The sequence below is a fragment of the Mustela lutreola genome, chromosome 7, assembly GCF_030435805.1.
Source record: "Mustela lutreola isolate mMusLut2 chromosome 7, mMusLut2.pri, whole genome shotgun sequence".
Classification (NCBI taxonomy): Eukaryota; Metazoa; Chordata; class Mammalia; order Carnivora; family Mustelidae; genus Mustela; species Mustela lutreola.
The window spans coordinates 152,851,056-152,875,352 of NC_081296.1; the positions used below are offsets into that span (position 1 = coordinate 152,851,056).

Sequence of the window (24,297 nt, forward strand, 5' to 3'; positions counted from 1 at the left end):
ACGTTTTTTAAATAGTTTATCTAATATATATATATTTTCTTTTTTATATTTTTCTTTATTCGTTTTTTCTTTTTTAAAAAAATTCTTTTCTTTTCCTTTTCTCTTTTCTTTCTTTCTTCCTTTTTGAACCTCTTTTTATCCCCTTTCCCCCGCCTCACGATTTGGGATCTCCTCTGATTGGTTAAAGCATATTTTCCTGGAGTTGTTGCCACCCTTTTAGTATTTTACTTGCTCCTTCATATACCCTTATCTGGGAAAATGACAAGACGGAAAAACTCAACACACACACAAAAAAGAACAAGAGGCAGTACCAAAGGCTAGGGACCTAATCAATACAGACATTGGTAATTTGTCAGATCTAGAGTTCAGAATGACAATTCTCAAGGTTCTAGCTGGGCTCGAAAAAGGCATGGAAGATATTAGAGAAACCCTCTTGATAGATATAAAAGCCCTTTCTAGAGAAATAAAAAGAACTAAAATCTAAACAAGTTGAAATCAAAAAAGCTATTAATGAGGTGCAATCAAAAATGGAGGCTATCACTGCTAGGATAAATAAAGCAGAAGAAAGAATTAGTGATACAGAAGACCAAATGACAGAGAATAAAGAAGCTGAGCAAAAGAGGGACAAACAGCTACTGGACCACGAGGGGAGAATTCGAGAGATAAGTGACACCATAAGACGAAACATCATTAGAATAATTGGGATTCCAGAAGAAGAAGAAAGAGAGAGGGGAGCAGAAGGTATACTGGAGAGAATTATTGGGGTGAATTTCCCCAATATGGCAAAGGGAACGAGCATCAAAATTCAGGAGGTTCAGAGAACGCCCCTCAAAATCAATAAGAATAGGCCCACACCCCATCACCTAATAGTAAAATTCACAAGTCTTAGTGACAAAGAGAAAATCCTGAAAGCAGCCTGGGAAAAGAAGTCTGTAACATACAATGGTAAAAATATTAGATTGGCAGCTGACTTATCCACAGAGACTTGGCAGGCCAGAAAGAGCTGGCATGATATTTTCAGAGCACTAAAAGAGAAAAACATGCAGCCCAGAATACTATATCCAGCTAGGCTATCATTGAAAATAGAAGGAGAGATTAAAAGCTTCCAGGACAAACAAAAACTGAAAGAATTTGCAAAAACCAAACCAGCTCTACAGGAAATGTTGAAAGGGGTCCTCTAAGCAAAGAGAGAACCTATAAGTGGTAGATCAGTAAGGAACAGAGACCATATACAGTAACAGTCACCTTACAGGCAATACGATGGCACTAAATTCATATCTCTCAATAGTTACCCTGAATGTGACTGGGCTAAATGCCCCTGTCAAAAGACACAGGGTATCAGAATGGATAAAAAACCAAAACCCATCTATATGTTGCCTCCAAGAAACTCATTTTAAGCCCGAAGACACCTCCCGATTTAAAGTGAGGGGGTGGAAAAGAATTTACCATGCTAATGGACATCAGAAGCAAGCAGGAGTGGCAATCCTTATATCAGATCAATTAGATTTTAAGCCAAAGACTATAATAAGAGATGTGAAAGGACGCTATATCATACTCAAAGGGTCTGTCCAACAAGAAGATCTAAAAATTTTAAATATCTATGCCCCCAACGTGGGAGCAGCCAACTATATAAACCAATTAATAACAAAATCAAAGAAGCACATCAACAATAATACAATAATAGTAGGGGACTTTAACACTCCCCTCACTGAAATGGACAGATCATCCAAGCAAAAGATCAGCAAGGAAATAACGGCCTTAAGCAACACACTGGACCAGATGGACATCACAGATATATTCAGAACATTTCATCCCAAAGCAACAGAATACACATTCTTCTCTAGTGCACATGGAACATTCTCCAGAATAGATCACATCCTTGGTCCTAAATCAGGACTCAACCGGGATCATTCCCTGCATATTTTCAGACCACAATGCTCTAAAGCTAGAACTCACCCACAAACGGAAGTTTGGAAAGAACCCAAATACATGGAGACTAAACAGCATCCTTCTAAAGAATGAATGGGTCAACCGGGAAATTAAAGAAGAATTGAAAAAAAATCATGGAAACAAATGATAATGAAAATACAACGGTTCAAAATCTGTGGGACACAGCAAAGGTAGTCCTGAGAGGAAAATATATAGCAGTACAAGCCTTTCTCAAGAAACAAGAAAGGTCTCAGGTACACAACCTAACCCTACACAAAAAGGAGCTGGAGAAAGAACAAGACAGTAACCCTAAGCCCAGCAGGAGAAGAGAAATCATAAAGATCAAAGCAGAAATAAATAAAATAGAAACCAAAAAAACAATAGAACAAATCAACGAAACTAGGAGCTCGTTCTTTGAAAGAATTAATAAAATTGATAAACCCCTGGCCAGACTTATCAAAAAGAAAAGAGAAAGGACCCAAATAAATAAAATCATGAATGAAAGAGGAGAGATCACAACTAACACCAAAGAAATACAAACTATTATAAGAACATACTATATAGATAATTTTTTAACCTATTTACCGTCACAGTGAGATGTTCAATACATCAAATTCCATAACCTTCTAACCTGAACTTTTTGACACATATACCTGTGTTTTCCTTTTGCATTTCTATTTTTTAATTTCTTTTTTTAAATTTTAGTTTAGTTTAGTCTAGTTTATTCCTTATTAAAATTTTTATTTTCTAATATTCACAGAGAGTTAAACTTCAAGGTCCCCTTTCCCCAATCAATGCTACCCCTATAGGTAATCCAATTCTTAATCCCCTTTATCTTAGGAATGTTGAGTCCTGTAACAAAGATGTCAAGATACATCCAGGAAGAATCAAAACAACCTTCCTCGCCCACACTGAGAATTTATAAACACTCTCCCATTTTTTCCTTCCACCAGTGTTTCTGTGGTTTTGTGTTTGTCCTGATAGTGTATAAATCTTACACTTGGGGTTCTTTTTAAAAAAATATTTTATTTATTCATTTTTAAAAATTTTTTTCAATTTATTTTCAGAAAAACAATATTCATTATTTTTTCACCACACCAGGTGCTCCATGCAATCCGTGCCCTCTATAATACCCACCACCTGGTACCCCGACCTCCCACACCCCCACCACTTCAAACCACTCAGATTGTTATTCAGAGTCCACAGTCTCTCATGATTCACCTCCCTTTCCAAGTTACCCCAACTCCCTTCTCCTCTCTAACATCCCTGTCCGCCATGATATTTGTTATGCTCCACAAATAAGTGAAACCATATGATAATTGACTCTCTCTGCTGATTTATTTCACTCAGCATAATCTCTTCCAGTCCCATCCATGTTGCTACAAAAGTTGGGTATTCATCCTTTCTGATGGAGGCATAACACTCCATAGTGTATATGGACCACATCATCCTTATCCATTCTTCAGTTGAAGGGCATCTTGATTCTTTCCATAGTTTGGTGACCATGGCCATTGCTGCTATAAACATTTGGGTACAGATGGCCCTTCTTTTCACGACATCTCCATCTTTGGGTTAAATACCCAGGAGTGCAATTGCAGGGTCATAGGGAAATTCTATTTTTAATTTCTTGAGGAATCTCCACACTGTTCTCCAAAGAGGCTGCACCAACTTGCATTCCCACCAACAGTGTAAGGGTTCTTTTTGACGAGGTTCTTACTTTACTTGCATATATATATATATATATATATGCAAATATATATATATATATGCAAATATATATATATATATTTCTTTTTCTCTTGTCATATACTTTTATCAGTCCTTTTGTTTGTCTGTTTTTGTTTGTATACTTCATAAATCTTACCTTGGGGCCAATTTGGACTGAACCTTCTCTTTTTTTAAAAATTTTTTATTTTTTATAAACATGTATTTTTATCCCCAGGGGTACAGGTCTGTGAATCACCAGGTTTACACACTTCACAGCACTCACCAAAGCACATACCCTCCCCAATGTCCATAATCCCACCCCCTTCTCCCAAACCCCCTCCCCCCAGCAACCCTCAGTTTGTTTTGTGAGATTAAGAGTCACTTATGGATTGTCTCCCTCCAAATCCCATCTTGTTTCATTGATTCTTCTCCTACCCACTTAAGCCCCCATGTTGCATCACCACTTCCTCATATCAGGGAGATCATATGATAGTTGTCTTTCTCTGCTTTAATTATTTCGCTAAGCATGATACGCTCTAGTTCCATCCATGTTGTCGCAAATGGCAAGATTTCATTTCTTTTGATGGCTGCATAGTATTCCATTGTGTATATATACCACATCTTCTTGATCCATTCATCTGAACCTTCTCTTTTATCTCAACTTTCGTTCCTGTCTCTCTCTCCTTTTTTCTTTTCTTTTTTTCTCACATTCCGGTGGGGAACCGTGATTGCTCAGAAACTTTCCAGGGTGCACCTTGACTGCACCACAGTCGATACATCCAGCTACACCCGTTCAGCCATCTCTCACCAAAATGAATGGGAGGAGGAATGCCAAACAGAAAAAAAAATACAGTGGATGGGCCTTCTGCAACAGAGCTAATGGCTATCAACATAAAAATATGTCAGAAAGAGAATTCATGCTAACATTTATCCAAGCAATAGCTAGGTTGGAGAAAGCCATGGGTGACCAAACGGAATTGATTAGGGCCAAACTGAAAACGACCAGAGATCATGTTTTCAATGTTATGGAAAAGCTGAAAGCTACCAGGGAGGAGCTTCACAATGCTCTCAATGAATTCCAATGTAATCTAAATTCTCTCAAAGCTAGGGTAACTGAGACAGAGGATAGAATTAGTGATCTGGAGTACAAACAGATAGAAAGGATCAGGAAGAAGCCTGGAACAAATATCTTAGAAGCCACGAAAACAGAATCAGGGAAATAAATGATGCCATGAAACGTTTCAAAGTCAGAATTATTGGAATCCCTGAAGGAGAGGAGAAAGAAAGAAGTCTAGAAGATAAAGTGGAACAAGTTCTTCATGAAAATTTTCTGAATCTCCTGAATGGAACCAGCGTTCATGTAGTAGACGCTTAACGGTTTCCTCTCAAGATTAGAGATTCTCGAAAGTCCTTGAGACACCTAATAGTAAGAATGAAGAATTATAATTGTAGGCATAACCTCTTGAGAAAGCAGCTGGGAAAAAGAATCTCCTTATGTACAGAGGAAAGCTGATTAGAATAATGTCAGACCTGTCCACAGAGACCTGGCAAGCCAGAAAGGGCTGGCAAGATATATTCATCGCAGTGAATGAGAAGAACATGGAGCCAAGAATCTTTATCCAGCAAGACTGACATTCAAAATGGATGGAGGGATAAAGAGTTTCCAAGACCGGCAAGGCTTAAAAGACTATGCAACCACCAAGCCGACACTGCAGGAAATATTAAGGGGAGTTGTATAAAAGAGGAAAAAGCCTAATAATAGAATTGAACAGAAATATAGAGACAGTCTACTGAAAGAAAAACTTCAAAGGTAACATGATGTCAATAAAAACGTATCTATGATTAATCACTATCAATGTGAATGGCCTAAATGCAACCATAAAATGGCACAAGGTTGCAGATTGGAAAAAATGACTGGACCCATCCATATGTTGTCTACAAGAGACCCATTTTGAACCTAAAGATACACCCAGACTGAAAGTGAAGTGATGGAGAAGCATCTTGCATGCTAATGGTCCTCACAAGTAGGACAGGGTAGCTATTCTCATATAAGACAAATTAGATTTTAAACTAATGACTGTAGTCAGAGATACAGAAGGACACTACATCATTCTTAAAGGGACTATCCACCAAGATTATCTAACAATTGTAAATATCTATGCCCCCAACATGGGGGCAGCCAATTACATAAGAAAACTGTTAATCAAGATAAAGCATCATATTGATATGAATACATCAATAGTAGGAGATCTTAACACGCCTCTCTCAGAAGTAGACAGATCATCGAAGCAGAAAATCAATAAAGAAACAAGAGCATTGAATGACACATTGGACCAGATGGACCTCATAGATATATACAGAACATTCCACCCTACAAAAACAGAATACTCATTCTTCTCAAGTGCACATGGAAACTTCTCCAGAATAGAGCACATACTGGGTCACAAATCAGGACTCAACCGATACCAAAAGACTGAGATTATTAGCTACACATTCTCAGATCACAATGCTTTGAAACTGGAGCTCAACCACAAGGAAAAGTTCAGAAGGAACGCCAACACCTGGAAGCTAAAGACCACCTTGCTTAAGAATGCTTGGATCAACCAGGAAATTAAAGAAGAACTGAAACAATACATGAAAACCAATGAGAATGAAGACACTTCGATCCAAAACCTATGGGATACAGCAAAGGCGGTCCTAAGGGGGAAATACATAGCCATCCAAGCCTCCCTCAAAAAAATTGAAAAATCCAGAATACAGCAGCTGTCTCTACACCTTAAAGAACTGGAGAATCAACAACAAATTAAACCAACTCCACACACAAGAAGGGAAATCATCAAGATTAGAGCTGAGATCGATGAGGTAGAAACCAGAGATACAGTAGAACGTATCAGTGAAACTAGAAGCTGGTTTTATGAAGGAATCAATAAGATCGATAAACCATTGGCCACACTAATCCAAAAGAAAAGAGAGAAAGCCCAAATTCATAAAATTATGGGTGAAAAGAGAGAGATCACAATGAACACCAAGGAAGTAGAAACAATCATCAGAAGTTATTATCAACAGTTATATGCCAATTGGCTAAGCAACCTAGATGAAATGGATGCATTCCTGGAAAACTATAAACTCCCAACATTGAACCAGAAATTGACAACCTGAATAGACTTATATCTAATAACGAGATTGAAGCAGTGATCAAAAACCTCCCAAAAACAGGAGCCCAGGACCTGAAGGATTCCCTGGGGAATTCTACCAAATTTTCAAAGAAGAAATAACACCTATTCTCCTGAAGCTGTTTCAAAAAATTGAAGCACAAGCAAAACGTCCAGACTCTTTCTATGAAGCCAGCATTACCTTGATCCCCAAACCAGGCAAGGCCCTACCAAAAAGGAGAATTTCAGACCAATATCACTGAAAATATGGATGCCCTAAGATTCTCAACAATATCCTAGCAAACAGGATCCAACAGCACATTAAAAAGATTATCCACCATGACCAGGTGAGATTCATCCCTGGGCTACAAGGGTGGTTCAACATTCGCAAATCAATCAATGTGATACAACAAATTAATAAGAGAAGAGAGAAGAACCACATGATTCTCTCAATTGATGCAGAAAAAGCATTTGAGAAAATCGAGCATCCGTTCCTGATTAAAACGCTTCAAAGTATAGGGATTGAGGGAACATTCCTGAACTTCATCAAATCTATCTATGAAAGACCCACAGAAAATATCATCCTCAATGGGAAAAAGCTTGTAGCCTTCCTGTTGAGATCAGGAACATGACAAGGATGCCCACTCTCACCACTCTTGTTCAACATAGTATTAGAAGTCCTAGCAACAACAATCAGACAACAAAGAGAAATAAAAGGTATCCAAATTGGCAATGAAGAAGTCAAACTCTCTCTCTTCACAGATGACATGATTCATTATATGGAAAACCCAAAAGAATCCACCCAAACTACTAGCACTCATACAGCAATTCAGCAATGTGGCTGGATACAAAGTCAATGTACAGAAATCAGTGGCTTTCTTATACACTAACAATGAAAGTACAGAAAGGGAAATTAGAGAATCATTTCCATTTACTATAGCACCAAGATCGGTAAGTTACCGGGGAATAAACCTAACCAAAGAGGTAAAGGATCTGTACTCGAAGAACTACAGAACACTCATGAAAGAAATTGAAGAAGACACAGAAAGATGGAAGACCATTCCATGCTCTTGGATCGGAAGAATAAACATTGTTAACATGTCTATACTCCCTAGAGCAATCTATACTTTTAATGCTATTCCGATTAAAATTCCACCAGTATTCTTCAAATAGCTGGAGCAAATAGGCCAAAAATTTGTATGGAATCAGAAGAGACCCCGAATCACTAAGGAAATGTGGAAAAACAAAATAAAACTGGGGGCATCACGTTACTTGATTTCAAGCTTTATTACAAAGCTGTGATCACCAAGACAGCATGGTACTGGCATAAAAAAAGACACAGAGACCAGTGGAACAGAGTAGAGAACGCAGATATGGACCCTCAACTGTATGGTCAAATAATCTTCGACAAAACAGGAAAAAATATACAGTGGAAAAAAGACAGTCTCTTCAATAAATGGTGCTAGGAAAACGGGGCAGCTATATGTAGAAGAATGAAATTCAACCATTGTCTTACACTATACTCAACGATAAAGTCAAAATGGATAAAAGACTGGTCTATGTGTCCTGTTTTTTTTAAAAAAAATTAAAATTTATTTATTTTCAGCATAACAGTATCATTATTTTTTAACCACACCCAGTGCTCCATGCAATCTGTGCCCTCTATTATACCCACCACCAGGTACCCCGACCTCCCACCCCACCCCGCCACTTCAAACACCTCAGACTGTGTCTGTTTTTATGCCAGTACCATGCTGTCTTGCTGATCACAGCTTTGTAGTAAAGTTTGAAATCAGGTAACCTGATGCCCCCAGTTTTATTTTTGTTTTTGAACATTTCCTTAGCGATTCGGGGTCTCTTCTGATTCCATACAGATTTTAGGATTATTTGTTCCAGCTCTTTGAAGAATACCGGTGGAATTTTGATCAGAATAGCATTAAAAGTATAGATTGCTCTGGGAAGTATAGACATGTTAACAATGTTTATTCTTCCCATCCAAGAGCATGGAAGGGTCTTCCATTTTTCTGTGTCTTCTTCAATTTATTTCATGAGTGTTCTATTGTTCCTCGAGTACAGATCCTTTACCTCTTTGGTTAGGTTTATTCTCAGGTATCTTATGCTTCTTGGTGCTACACAAAAATAAACTCAAATCGGATAAAAGACTTCAATGTGAGACAGGAATCCATCAGAATCCTAGAGGAGAACATAGGCAGTAATCTCTTCGATATCAGCCACAGTAACTTCTTTCATGTTATGTCTCCAAAGGCAAAGTAAACAAAAGTTAAAATGAACTTTTGCGACTTCATCAAAATCAAAAGCTTCTGCACAGCAAAGGAAACAGTCAAGAAAACAAAGTGGCAACCCACGGAATGGGAGAAGATATTTGCAAATGACAGTACAGACAACAGGTTGATACCCAGGATCTATAAAGAGCTCCTCAAACTCAACACACACAAAACAGAGAATCCTATCAAAAAATGGGCAGAAGATATGAACAGACACTTCTCCAATGAAGACATACAAATGGCTATCAGACATATGAAACAATGTTCATCATCACTAGCCATCAGGGAGATTCAAATTAAAACGACATTGAGATATCACCTTACACCAGTTAGAATGGCCAAAATTAGCAAGACAGGAAACATGTTTTGGAGAGAATGTGGAGAAAGGAGAACCTTCTTCCAGTGTTTGTGGGAATGCAAGTTGGTGCAGCCTCTTTGGAGAACAGCATGGAGATTCCTCAAGAAATTAAAAATAGAAGTTCCCTATGACCCGGCAATTGCACTCCTGGGTATTTACTCCAAAGATACAGATGTCGTGAAAAGAAGGGCCATCTGTACCCCAATGTTTATAGCAGCAATGGCCACGGTCGCCAAACTGTGGAAAGAACCAAGATGCCCTTCAACAGACGAATGGATAAGGAAGATGTGGTTAATATACACTATGGAGTATTATGCCTCCATCAGAAAGGACGAATACCCAACTTTTGTAGCAACATGGACGGAACTGGAAGAGATTATGTTGAGTGAATTAAGTCAAGCGGAAAGAGTCAATTATCATATGATTTCACTTATTTGTGGAGCCTAACAAATAACATGGAGGATATCTCTCCAGATAGAGAGGAGTAGGGAGTTGGGGGAAATTGGAAGGGGAGGTGAACCATGAGAGACTATGGACTGTGAAAAACAATCTGTGGGTTTTGACGGGGTTGGGTGTGGGAGGTTGGGGTACCAGGTGGTGGGTATTATAGAGGGCACAGATTGCATGGAGCACTGGGTGTGGTGCAAAAATAATGATTACTGTTATGCTGAAAATAAATAAAAAATTGTGGAGCATAACAAATATCATGGAGGGCAAGGGGTGTTAGAGAGGAGAAGGGAGTTGGGGTAAATTGGAACGGGTGGTGAATCATGGGAGACTATGGACTGTGAAAAACAATCTGAGGGTTTTGAAGGGGTGGGGAATGGGAGGTCGGGGTACCAGGTGGTGGGTATTATAGAGGGCACAATTTGCATGGAGCACTGGGTGTGGTAAAAAAAATAATGAATACTGTTATGCTGAAAATAAATAAATTAATAAATAAAGGAAAAAAGAAAAAAATAATGAATACTGTTATCCTGACAATAAATAAAAAATAAGTTAAAAAAATAAGCAAGTGACTTCCTAAACCTACAAGCTATAAAACCTTAAAAATCTAAGGATTAGTTATGTTTTTCAGATTGAGTCCCTTTATAGTAATAGGAGTTCAGTAATTGGGATCTTGGTTGTTTTTAACCATTCAATTTCAGAGAAGTGGTAATTAGTAAATACCTGAATAATATCAGCTTTGTTTAATGGAAATATCCTTCTGTGGTATGTTGTGAAGTTCAGGATAATGAACACAATCATTGTTTGCAGTTATTTTTTAAGTTTTTATTTCAATTACCGTTATTTAACATAGGGCATATTTAACAAGACCCAAGCCTACATAACCCATCTGCCACCCCTCTGTTAACCATCAGTCTGTTATCTGTAGTTAAGAGTATATTTCTTGTTTTCTCTCTTCCCCCCCCCCCCTTTTCTCCTTTATTTTGTTTCTAAAATTCAACATATGAGTAAAATTATATGGAATTTGTCTTTCACTCACTAATACACTTAGCATAAAACTCTCCAGCTCCATCCAAGTCATTGGAAATGTCAGGATTTCATTCTTTTGTATGAGTGAGTAACGTTCCACTCTCTGTACCTATACCACATCTTCTATATAATTCATCAATGAGTGGACACGTGGGCTGTTTGTATAGTTTGGCTATTGTAAATAATGCTGCTTTTAATATACGGGTGTGAGGTTCTCTGTGAGCTAGTCTTTTTGTGCTCTTTGGGTAAATATCCAGTCATGTGTTTGCTGGATCAAGGGGTAGTTCTACTTTTAAGTATTTAGGGAATCTACACCCTGTTTTCCAGAGTGGCTGCACCCTGCACACTCCACATCCAACCAGTGAATTCTGCAGGGCCTCAGTTCTAAGGAGGTGGTATCAGTTCTCATTTAACAAGCCCAGCAGAGCACACCTACTTAAAAGTACCCAGTTTCTGTCCAAGGACTAAACACAGACCACTGCGGGTTAGAAGGGGCTCTGTAACAATTGGCCTGAAGGCAATTCCTGCTAAAACAGAATAGCAGAGAACAAACAGTACACAGTACACTCCGGTACACACCAGAGATCTCTCTGAATCACCAAGCCCTCAACAAAACTGGCTTTTGTAATATACATAAGAAGGTAGAATCTTAGGGAAAATGACAAGATGGAGGAATTCAGTTTCAGGTGCAATTCTGATCAACCTCAGCTTAGGTTTTCTTAGATCAGTCCCTTTGACCCCACAGGGTGAGCAGAAGACTTGTATTCTGTCTCCAGATCCAGTAGTTTCCATTCCTGAAAGGATCCTGTGCATCAAGAACACTGCCATCCAGCCAAACCATTCACAATGCCGAAATATCCACTGCACTGGGATACTGAATGTTGTGGACAAAATACCTGCTATTCTCATCCTTTTGGAGCACCCTTGACTGCTTGAAGTGCCTGTCTCATTTTTGACAAATGCTTATTACTCTGTGTGACTTGTTGGGTGAGAGTATGTGCCTGGACCCCAGGTGGCAACAGTCACTTACTGCAAAATTATATATTAATTGAACAATATTCAATGGGCTTCCCACATTAAAACAGCAGTTGGGTTCATAGAGCCACTGGATCAGAGGAGGAAGGGAAATAAGGTTAAGATATTCTGAAATAAAACAGCAGAGTGCCATTTTAAACCTCAATATATAAAGCACTGGGTACTTAGCACACCATATTTGAAGCAAAAAAATGTCGAAGATATTAAAAAATGCAGATACATTTCTTGGTCCCCTTAGAAAGTTGAGGTCACAGAGGAGTCCATCCCCTGCACTACAAAGAGGCACAGACCTGGCTGAGTCTATAAGTCTTGCACAGAAACCTTTCATTTCTATAGGAATCGGTGTGCTTCTAGGTGATATTAGCATTGGATTCCTGCTGTGTAACAGGTTTCCGTTCCCAGTGCAGGTGAGTATCCTCCAACCCATTGAGAACCTGAAGAGAACAAAGGCGTAAGAAGGGGGAGGTTACCCTTTTTATTTCAATATCATTGCCTGAGCTGCTCATCTCCTCTTTTCCTTCCCTACTCTTGGACTGAGCAATACATCAAGGGATCCCCTGGTTCTCCATCCAACAGCCTGAGAATGGTTTACTCCACCCTCCCCACCAGCTTGTAGAAGACGGAGCCTGGGACTTCTCAGGCTCTCTTACCATGGGATCTAATTACGTATGTTCTTTCTGCAGGTGAAATTTCAGCTGGAAATGAATAATAGTTCTTCATTATGTACATGCTTCTTGGCATATGGTATTGTCAGCCTTTTTGTATTTTAGCCATTCCTAGTGGAGGTGTAGTGGTATCTTGTGAGGATGAACATACTGATGTATATAATTACCTCTTTCTAGAATAGGACATTTTGCTGATACATGTTCCTTGAAGAAATGCTAAGAATAGTGGTACCATCATGAATATAGAGGATGTAGGGATGGTGAAGTGCACCCCCTGCCCATTCCCATGTCCAGTTTGTGCCACACAAGTTGTTAAGAGCTGTGGCAGATGCTTATTGGTAAGTCACAGTCTTGGACTTTAAAATTTTGGAGGAAAGCCATGCTATTATTTGCAGATGATGATTCTTCTTTTGAGAAATAGCTAGAAGCCTGTTCCTGGATCTTAGGAACTATAGGTTCATGCCCGAGTCACCAGGCTGCCATGGAAATTGAGCTGTCCATCTTGAAGTGGGTGCTATTTGAATGTCCAAGCCATAAAGTGGAGCATGTACAGTGATACTCCATCAGCTGATGGAAGAAATGATGGTGTCTGAAGAGATCCTGAAGACACAAGTAAGTCACATGAAGAATTTTCCACATGCATGAAGAATTTTCCACATGCCCATGATTCCCCCATCCTCCTATACTGCTTTCTCTCTCCTAACCTACATATATGGCCTCATGGGGAGAGTCCTACAATTACTTCGGAGGGGAAGAAAAAGTTGAATCTGGTTCACATTTGTTTCTGCATGATATTCAGACACCAGTTAAAGGCAAAACTCACTAGTCTTTTTTGAAAAATTTTATTTCTCTTAAATTTCTTTTTTTTTGAATTATTTATTTTTAAAATTTCTTTTCAGTGTTACAGAATTCATTGTTTATGTACCCCACCCAGTGCTCCATGCAATATGTTACCTCCACAATATCCACCACCAGGCTCAGCCAACCTCCTACCCCAGTCGCCTCCAAAACCTTCAGTTAGTTCCTCAGAGGGGACTGACTTGTCTTATCATGTTCTCCACGTCCCCAGAGCACTTGTTTTATATGACAGAAATTGCTTAATGAATAGAGGATTACAGCATTAATTCAGTGGCAACGTCTTGAAAATTTGAGGCAGAGTTGAGATCCTTCTGGAAAGAAGATGTTGGTAATCCTGTCAGGTAATGGCCTGGCTTGAAGATTTGGCTGACAACAGGGAGAATACATCATTGGTAGAGTATGAAAGTAGCTCTATATCCCAGTTTTCAATCTTTTCCAGTTACAGAAATGAGGACCTTAGTTATCATGCTTACGTCCTCCTTATTTTTTTTAAAATATGTGTATGTTTTTGTTTTGTTTCTGTCTTTTTCTTTGCCATGTACATAAGATGTATTGACTTTATATCATTGCATTTAAGAATTCTTAATTATGCATCATAGTATTTCAGTTGAATGATATCAGTGAGAAGAGAAAACACCACTGAAGAGCTTCACCTCCTCTTCTGGGGAAGGTTTCAGATGGTTTTGGTTGTATGCTGGATACTTGTATCATATATGGTGAAATTGTGACTGTGTTATTTTCTTTGTTTGCAGAATGAGTGTGATTAAGGCAATGAGTATGGAGGCCCAGTTTATGGGACGTTGATGGTTGATGGTTAGCTCAATGTGTCAGTGTGACAGGGGCATGGTTGAGCGGATTGAACATTGTTTCTCTGGGTGTCTGTGATGCTGTTTCTGGAATGGATTGGCATTTGCATCCATGGTCTCTCTGTACGTGGGCATCATCCAATCCATGAAGGTTCTGAGTAGAATAAAAGGTTGAGGGAGGAGGAATTCCCTCATGTTTACTTCCTGTGTGCATGCTTGAGCAGGGACACTGGTCACCTCCTGCCCTTGGATGCAGTTACACCTTCAGGTCTCCAGGATCTCTGACTAGACCACACTGAGAATCTGATGGGAATTACATCCCTGGCTGTCCTGGGTCTCCACCTTGTGATAGTAGATCATGGGACTTCTCAGTCTCTTCAGTGATATATGCAGTGGGCTACGTGTTCCTTTCCTCAGGAGAACTATGACTAATACATGGAGCTTCTGGTATGTTCTTGTGGCTTGTAAGTGCTAAAATATGTCAGACATGTGAAGGGCTACAATCAAAATTCTATGAATGAAGTGCCATGTGTGTTTGGGTCAAGAGCTGGGTGAGGATAATGAGGAGTAAAGAGATGATGAAAATATCATGAGATCTAAGAAGGGAAAGACCCCTGGTCCTTGGACACCGATGGGGGAAGATAGATTCTGCTCATCCTGGGGGCGATTCTTAAAGCCTTGCAGAAACAAGAGTGCAGATTAAAGTCTCGAGACGACGTCATCTTTCCAAAACACAGAGCAGATTTCGCAGGTCCTGATTTTTTTGCTCTGATGTGAATATCACTTCACGGTGGCTGGCTTATGGAGACTCCCTGCAATCTCCCTTTATCTTCCAATATTTCCCCCAAAGATTTACGTTTCTCCACTTCCTACCTCACAAAAACCAGCCAGTCATTTTGCTGCTTGTAAAAATCCAGAAAGACAACTATCATATGATCTCCCTGATATGAGGAAGTGGTGATGCAACATGGGGGCTTAAGTGGGTGCGAGAAGAATAAATGAAAGAAGATGGGATTGGGAGGGAGACAAACCATAAGTGACTCTTAATCTCACAAAACAAACTGAGGGTTGCTGGGGGGAGGGGGTTTGGGAGAAAGGGGTGGTATTATGGACATTGGGGAGGGTATGTGTTTTGGTGAGTGCTGTGAAGTGTGTAAACCTGGTAATTCACAGACCTGTACCCCTGGGGATAAAAATATATGTTTATAAAAAATAAAAAATTATATTAAAAAAAATCCAGAAAATTGTTCTTACATCAGAGGTTGAATTTGTGTGTGTTCAGAATGGTTTGATGCACATCCAGCTAAATTCAAGGGACCAGCAGAAAGGAGGTCCCTTCTCTGCTGCCATCTTGCTCCTCATCTCCTGAAACACAGACTCTGAATTACAGACTAGATCAGATTGATTTCTTTCCTTTTATTTTGTTTTAAATTTTTATTTTATTTTTTTAATTTTTATGTATTCTTAAGTTAAAATATTTTAAATGATTGTATTTATTTAACAGAAAATGCAAGTAAAGGGAACAGGAATTCAATTTAGTTAACAGATAGTGCATTCCTGGTTTCAGAGGTAGAATTCAGTGATTCATCAGGTGCATATAACGCCGAGTGCTCATTCCATCACGTGCCCTCCTTAATGCCCATGAGGCAGTTATCCCATCCCCCACCCCAGCCACCTCTAGTTTGAACACAAAATTTTGAGTATTATTTCAGGATTTAGATTGGGAAATGTTTCTCCTAGAATTCTAGTATTAAGTATTTATTTTCTCACATTATCTCATTAAATTTCATTTTAAAATTATGTTCATTTAGCCACCATATAGTACATCGTTAGTTTTTGATGTCGTTCAACAACTCATTATTTGCATGAAGCACACAGTGCTCACTCATCATGTGTCCTCATTGTCCATCACCGAGTTTCCCCATCCGGCCCGTCCTACTGCTCCAAAACCCTATTTGTTCCACAGAAAATCGTATTGATTTCTGATATCATTTATTTTGGGTTTCTTCTTTTCCTTTTGATAAATCTAGGCAGAGGTTTCTCAATTTTATTGTTTTTGTTTTCCAAAAAACTATACCTTGCTTTTTTGTTCTGTTCTGTGTTTGTTTTTTCTTTTGTTTTTATATTACTTATTACTGCTCTAATCTTTACTATTTCCTTCCTTCTCCTGTATTTAAGCTTTAGTCATCAACATTCTCTAGCTCCTTCAGGTGTAATGTTAGAGTGTTTCATTCAGATTTTTCTTGCTTCTTGAGGTCTTCCTGTATACTGTGTATTTTTGTCTTAGGACCACCATTGCTGCAGAAAAATTAGGGCAAAGTGAAAAAGGTTTCATGATTGTATGTGTGTGTGTGTTTATGCCTGTGTGTGTGTCATGTCCAGACTACATATCACACCTGGTGGGGGCTTCACTGTTTTCCCATGTAGTCTCTAACATTGATGCTCTGAGAATTGTTTCAGACAGTGACTCCCCAACCAAGACCCTTTCTTCTTTTTCTTTTAATTGTTGATGCCTCTGGTGGCCTCATGTCCAGCATGCACTTTATGCTACTTCTAGGGAGTTTGCACTTTGAAGAGGGTGGAACTGTGCTACACAGTGAGAGCAGATGGGAGTCCTGTAAAGGCTCACTTGAAGAGCATCAGGATATTTGTGCTTCATTGATATTTATGGACAAGAATAAACAACGTGAGTGATTTAGTTTTTTGTGCATTTTGGTATAATTGTTTTCCCATTAGAATACATTTTCAAAGCCAGAGAGTGAAGAGGTAAGCACAGAATTATGTGTGCAGAGAAGGTCCCCGAGGGAAAGTGTTCTCTGGAGAGGAATTGCTAGATCCTGACAGGAAACCTGCTCATAACCTTCATCTGCATCTGCTCCTGGTGCTTAAAGACAGACTTTGTGAGTAGTGTGCACCCCCTGGTGGTCCAGATCCCATCCTACAGTGAGGTTTGTGTCTGGGCTCACATTGAGGGCCCCTCACTGTGTCTGTTGCACAGTAATACACGGCCGTGTCCTCGGTTCTCAGGCTGTTCATCTGCAGATACAGCGTGTTCTTGCCATTGTCTCTGGAGATGGTGAATCGGCCCTTCACAGAGTCTGTGTAGTATGTGTAACTACCACCCTTGCTAATATCTGCGACCCACTGCAGCCCCTTCCCTGGGGCCTGGTGGACCCAGCTCATGCCATAGCTACTGAAGGTGAATCCAGAGGCTGCACAGGAGAGTCTCAGGGAACCCCCAGGCTTCACCAGGTCTCCCCCAGACTCCACCAGCTGCACCTCAGACAGGACACCTGCAGACACAAGATATCATGATTAGGAATCTGTCACACACCCATGGTTTCCTTCACTCATATCCACTCACATCCCCAATGTCTGTTGTTCACCATGAATTACCTTTTAAAAGAGCAACAAGGAAAACCCAGCCAAGTACAAATTCCATGGTGAGCTGTCTGTGTCCTTTCCTGAGCACTGACTGGAACACCTGGGAATCCTGGTGCTGGGGCTCCTCTCCCAGCTGCAGAGTCAGGTTTGGGCTGTTTTAATCAGCAGATGGAGGACCCTATTTGCATGTCCTCTGGCTATATATTCAGCTTGGGATCTAGTCTGACAGAGAGGCAGTGACCCAAGCAGTTGTGAATACCTTTTAGTGCTAATATAAATGTTGAAGAAAATGCTTTTTATCATATAACTTTCTAGGGTGTATACTTGTGTTCATAAGGTGTTCATGAACATATGTGGGGTGAGACTGACCCCAGGATGTAGGTCAGTGCTCCCCAGACAGGAATTGTTGCCCTTCACCCCGAATCATCTGCAGGACAGAGTGTCAGGCTATGAGGAATGTAGAACCCCTCCTCTAATGGAGATGGATTGATTTTACTTATTTTATACTTTACCATAAATACAGAGAAAATCAGCATCGTGTGGGTGTACTTTCATATCTGTAACATTCACTCTCTCTACGTCCCTTTAAAATCAACTTTGTTATTACCTATAATAAATTCAATGTGTATATGCGACACAAGATGAACGGCCCATATACGGAGTGTGTGATATATAAACACAGGTGTCACAATCAACATTATGGACAGTGAGTGCCTCAATTCTCCCTAAAATGTCCAGATTTCCCCCTGGAATTCCTCCTTCCCTTTCCCTTGTTCACCCTGTCCCCACATAGCTATTGTTCTTCCTCATGTCACTTTATACTGGCTTTAATTCTGTAGGATTCATAAATGGGGTATTGTACTCTATGTACTTTCTCTGTAGGGCTTATTTTCCCCAGAATTAATCATTGTGGGTACAGTCGTGTTGCTGTCTGGATCAGGAATCACTAGTTTTAATGACTGACAGCTCTGAAGGCAGCAGTTGGAAGCACCAGCTGGAGGAAGATAAAGAGCAGACAGAAGCCATTTGCTTCAGCCTCATCCACACACCCTCTTGACCCAGAAGATCTTTGTCCCAAAAAAGAGAAGAACTCCCTTGTTGTTCAGGAACTGATTCTGCTGGCTGTGGAGAAGAGAACTAAAGACAGGAAGAGGTGGACCAGAAAAGGTTGAGTTAGAAGCTCAGAAAGACCTGTCCATGGAAGACGTGAGGCACCATGAGGAAGCACAGCATTGGAGGAGCTGTCCTGCTGCAGAAGAAACCTGTGCACGAACAAATCCGACACTCAGGCACCAGCCTGTGGATGTCATGTCAAGTGGCCAGCCTCTGACTAGTGCCCATAACTCCCACATTCTCCACTCAGTTCCACTGTTAACCTCAGCTGTGAGCTGCAGGCACCACCTGGGAACAGCAGCTGCTCTTTGCCTCAAAACAGGAGACTTCTTTCCTTGTCACTAGTGCACGGAGAGGACTCATTTCTGCCTCTACACCTGCCCATACTCCCACAGAGTGTGGACAGAGTGGACATGTGTGGAATCTCCTTTTGTTGAGAATAGTTTCCCTGCATTACTGAGGCTCATTAGGAGGCTCAGCACATCTGGGTCTCGTACTGTCCCAAGACTTACTTACATTGAGCCATTGTGGACCTTGACTGTGGGTATTAATTGTGACTAGAATGTAGTCTCTGTCAAAACAGTGCAAATGTATTGCTACTCTGCCACCCTCCTGGTTTTCTATTTTAATTGGAAAATAAGAACCATTATGCTTTCCTGAAAACATGGTCTCTGTTTGAGATTCTGTCCTTTTCTTTGTACAAAGTGTATTTAGAACAAAGGAGTGGAACTCTAATGGGAATGCCTCGGAACTGCACAACCAGGAAGAAGACTGTGTTACCCCACATGGAGCCTCCTGGCAGCCATATCATGCTTTGGGACAGAACTGGTGAGAAGCCACATTGTTCCTTGTAAGTGCTGACAATAACAGGGAACACCGTGCTCTACAGACATGCATCAGTCCTCCCATTAACTGTAGTGGAAGCCAGATATTTGATTCCCTTCTCTGATTTTGTCTCCTAATGTTTTCAACTCTGTTAAGCCCCTTTATTGGTCACCTTCTTAGGGGGAAATTAGTAGTTTGAGAAGAGGAGTTTCCATGAGCATTGGAAAGCACAGGTTCTGTCCATAGAGGAATGTGTGCCATAAGGGTTTCCTGTCCTTCCCCGTTTTGTTAACTTCCTCCCAGGATCCACTCGGGAAGGCGACCATGTGTGCTGGGCTTCACACAGTCTCTGCCTTCTTCCCTCATTATGCTTTTTCTCATCTGCTAGACATCGTCCTGAGACATAGTTCAGCTCAGCTAAAAACTTCCTCATAAGTCCTTCCCTGACCATGTGGCCTCCTCAGGTAAGATGATCACTTACTTCTTCGTGGCTCCCAATGTTCCCCGTGTGCATCTCCCTCAGAACACGTATACCACCATGGTACTTGTTCACAAGCAGGTAGAAGCAGAGATGCCTACAATTTTCTTAGTCCTCGAAAACAAAAGGTATCTTCATCACCTCTGCATTGTGGTGGTGCAGAATTCATTCAGCGCATGTTGAATAGTGGTTTTCCTGCAGACTGGCCATTGCTTATGGACTCTACTCTTTACATGTACTTGTCCTTGTGTGGGGGGACAGAACAGCATCCATATTCTGTCCAGGCAAGTTCTAGGCACCATGTAATGTAGTCAACTTATCAGACATTCTTTCCACTAGTTCATGCAGTGAACGTTATGAAGAGGCCATTGTAATCTCAGTGATGATGACCAAAAAAAAAAAAAAAAGACATGATTTCCAGTCCCCGACCATTCTGATGACCCACAAATGAATACAAAATGCAAATCCTTTATTCTTTACTCAGAAGTCTAGTGTACAGTTCTATAACTGTTTGTGTAGTTCATTAACTAATATTTATTTGGTTCTAACTGCACAAACTGTAGCCGTCCCTGGTCTCTGTGAATACAGCAATGAGCAGAAATAGAAGAACTTGCCTTCGTGGGGCTTACCTTTGAGGAGAGAAGACAAACCACAAACCAGCAACAACCCTCTCTTTCTCCACATGGTAAAGGATTCTCTGACTGACTCTGGTGTGGGGAATAGTTAGGAGTGAGACAGGGACATGGGATATTGGAATCTGGAAGGTGAGGAGATTCTTGAGGGCATCCAAGTGAAAACTGATAGGAGCTCTGTCCAGGGTGGCAGCAGCGAAGGGGTGAGAAATGGTTGGATTCTGAGTGTGTCTTGAACTTGTCACCGGCAAGACTTGCTAATTGGCCATGAGTGAGAGAAAGAGACAGTTAAGGGGAGCACCCAGCTATCAGCCCCAGAGTTTGAGGTCTCCATCCTTCATCCTGTGAGAAGGGCACTTCCACCTCAGTCCTCATATCTCTTGTGGATTCCTGGAGGGTTTGTTCACTGTGTCTGATTATCTCTGGCTTTTCTGTTTCTCCTTTTGTCCATGTTATGGTCCTTTCTGTCTGTCTATCCTCTCTAACATTCTCGTTCCCACCCTGCACCTTGTATTAACAGTTCTGATGCATCACTATCATTCATGTATTTCCATCTGGCTTAATTTTTGCAACATAATTTGCCCACTTTTTATTTTGCTTCATTCAGGTAGGAGAATAAATGCAGCCCTTATGTTGAGGTTTCTGGAAATAGTGTCCTTGAGAAGTACAGATGGGAAGGATACTTCTACCTCATTTTCTCCATTCCAAACTACCCCCTCCAGACACAGCCATGATGAAATGGTCATGTGAGACAGTGCAGAGGGTTTACATTACTTCAGTGCAAATAGCTTAGAATTGAGACATGGGTATCCACTGCCTCCTGCTTCCCAGAGACCCTCTGCTTCTTAGTGACCATCTATGTCTCCTCATCATGGTCTGCCTAGAATTGGGTTCTCTCTCTCAGGACCATGTTGATTGCCTTCATTTATGGTGCAGCCCCCCCCCCTTCGTTCTGAAGCTCAAAATCTGCACTTTTATCTACCAGAGAATGTCAGAGTCTTCTTCTTTTAGGCCATATTCTAGAGGGAGCTAGTCCTGGCACACTCAGAGGTATTCTGAAAATTTCCTGAACAATGAGCACATCCTCTGATAGAAATTTACTGACTTTTCCTAAGAAATACATCTGTTACTCTAGCTTATCCATTTTGCAAAGCTCCTGTCTCATGCACATATATAGATTGTCAGAATTCCCATAATTTCTGGGAAGGACCCTCTGTTGTTGCAAACTTGACTGCTGTTTTGTTCTATCCAGAGGTTCTCCACAGTGTGTCCCTGCAAACTGGTGTTTTGCTAGATAAACAGGTCTCCACTGGAGCTGCTCCAGTGTTTAATGGAGATGAGACCTGAACACCTCATTGGAACAAAAGATAAGGTGTGACTGATTAACGTCAGACAGGAAAAGTACTGTGGGAGTGCAGAGATTCCTATTGGAGGTGAGATTTCAGTTCTTAAAGATGTTTCTTTCTTTTTAAAGTAAAGACTACCAAGATACAATGTGTCTGAAACAATTAATATAATATAAACCTTAAAAAAGAATCACTGGTTTTAATGATTAGCACCTGTCCAAAGAATGGACATAGCAGGATATTATTTTTTTAAAAAGTTGTTTGGGGGTCGAATTGTTTCCAGTGTCTGATATTACAATAAATTTGCTTCTCTCCCTAGATATGTAGCTGAGGAGCTCAGAAAATGTATTATTTATATGCTTTCCACAACAACCATGAACCTGAAGAAGATGCAGAGGAATAATTTTGCATCATATGCAAGTTTCTCTACTCTGTTCACTTTATTCTTTACATAGGTGTTTTTGAAAGCTCATTGTCAATTATGGAAATATAGATAAAACATAACTAAAATTAGGAAGTACTGTGAAGATGCTAAAAGGACATGTGTAATATGTTTATGTCATAAGTTTAAGGCATTTTTGGAAAAGCTTGATGCCCATAACTATACTAGGGGCTAACCATGGAGTAGAAACCCAGGGTATAATTTGTAACAATGGATTAAAGAATCAGCATATAATTCAAATCCCTGTCCATTGGGGCAATTGACTGCTGTTTTGTTCTATCCAGAGGTTGTGGATAGACAGGATGCCCCCCGTTTTATTTTTGTTTTTCAACATTTCCTTAACAATTTGGGGTCTCTTATGATTCCATACAAATTTTTGGATTATTTGCTCCAGCTCTTTGAAGAATACCGGTGACATTTTGATCGGAATGGCATTAAAAGTATAGATTGCTCTAGGCAGTATAGACATTTTAACAATGTTTATTCTTCTGATCCACGAGCATGGAATGGTCTTCCATCTTTTTGTGTCTTCTTCAATTTCCTTCATGAGTGTTCTTTAGTTCCTCAAGTACAGATCCTTTACCTCTTTGGTTAGGTTTATTCCCAGGTATCTTATGGTTCTTGGTGCTACAGTAAATGGAATCAATTCTCTAATTTTCCTTTCTGTATTTTCATGGTTAGTGCATAAGAAAGCCACTGATTTCTGCACATTGACTTTGTATCCTGCCACGTTGCTGAATTGCTGTATGAGTTCTAGTAGTTTGGGGGTGGATTCTTTTGGGTTTTCCATATAAAGAATCATGTCATCTGTGAAGAATGAGTTGACTTCTTCATTGCAAATTGTATCTTGATATCTTTGTTAAAGGACTAAACTTTCCTAAGATAAGGGGGATTAAAAATTAGTTTACCGAGGCAGGAGTCAAGATGGTGGAGAAGTAGCAGGCTGAGACTACATCAGCTAGCAGAAGATCAGCTAGATAACTTATCTAAAGATTGCAAACACCTGCAAATCCATCGGCAGATCGAAGAGAAGAAGAACAGCAATTCTGGAAACAGAAAAACAACCACTTTCTGAAAGGTAGGACCGGCGGAGAAGTGAATCCAAAGCGACAGGACGATAGACCCTGGGGGGCGGGGCCGGCTCCCGGCAAGCGGCGGAGCAATGGAGCGCAAAATCAGAACTTTTAAAAGTCTATTCTGCTGAGGGACATCAGTACAGAGGCTAAACCTGGGCGAAGTCCACCCGGGGTCCGCGTGGCCTCAGGTCCCACAGGGTCACAGAAGAATTGGGGGTTTCTGAGTGTCGCAGAGCTTGCGGGTATTGGAACCGGAAAACTGGATACAGAAACAGAGCCGACAGTTAGATCGCAGCTTGGGGTTACCTTGAACCGGTCGCAGGCTCGGTGAGCTCGGTGCCGGGCCAGATGTCAGGCAGACGGGAGTAACTGGGCGCTGTTCTCTGAGGGTGCACTGAGTAGTGGGGCCCCGGGCCCTCGGCACCTCAGGGCCAGAGACCAGGAGGCCTCCATTTGTATTCCCGTCGTCTGGAACTTTACGGAAAGCGGAAAGCGCTCAGGAAACAAAAGCTCCTGAAAGCAAACCCGAGCGGATTACTCAGCCCGGCCCCTGGTAAGGGAGGTGCAATTCAGCCTGGGGCAAAGACAGTTGAGAATCAGTACACCAGGCCCCTCCCCCAGAAGATCAACAAGAAATGCAGCCAATACCAAGTTCACCTACCGAGGAGTGCGGTTTCAATAGCAAGGATAGCAGCAGAATTCCAGAGGAGGAGAAAGCAAAGCATGGAAC

The 24,297-nt window shown here is 40.6% G+C and overlaps 1 gene segment (V, D, J or C); it reads right to left on the reverse strand.

Moving 5' to 3' along the window:
• Positions 1–12,292: 12,292 nt before the first annotated feature.
• On the reverse strand, positions 12,293–17,577 carry LOC131837276 (Ig heavy chain V region 914-like; the record flags this gene model as incomplete). The annotated part of the segment is given in 2 exon segments: positions 12,293–12,376; positions 17,254–17,577. Coding segments are annotated over 2 exon segments (408 nt in total), but the record flags the coding sequence as incomplete, so codon positions are not given.
• Between the last annotated feature and the right edge of the window lie 6,720 nt (positions 17,578–24,297).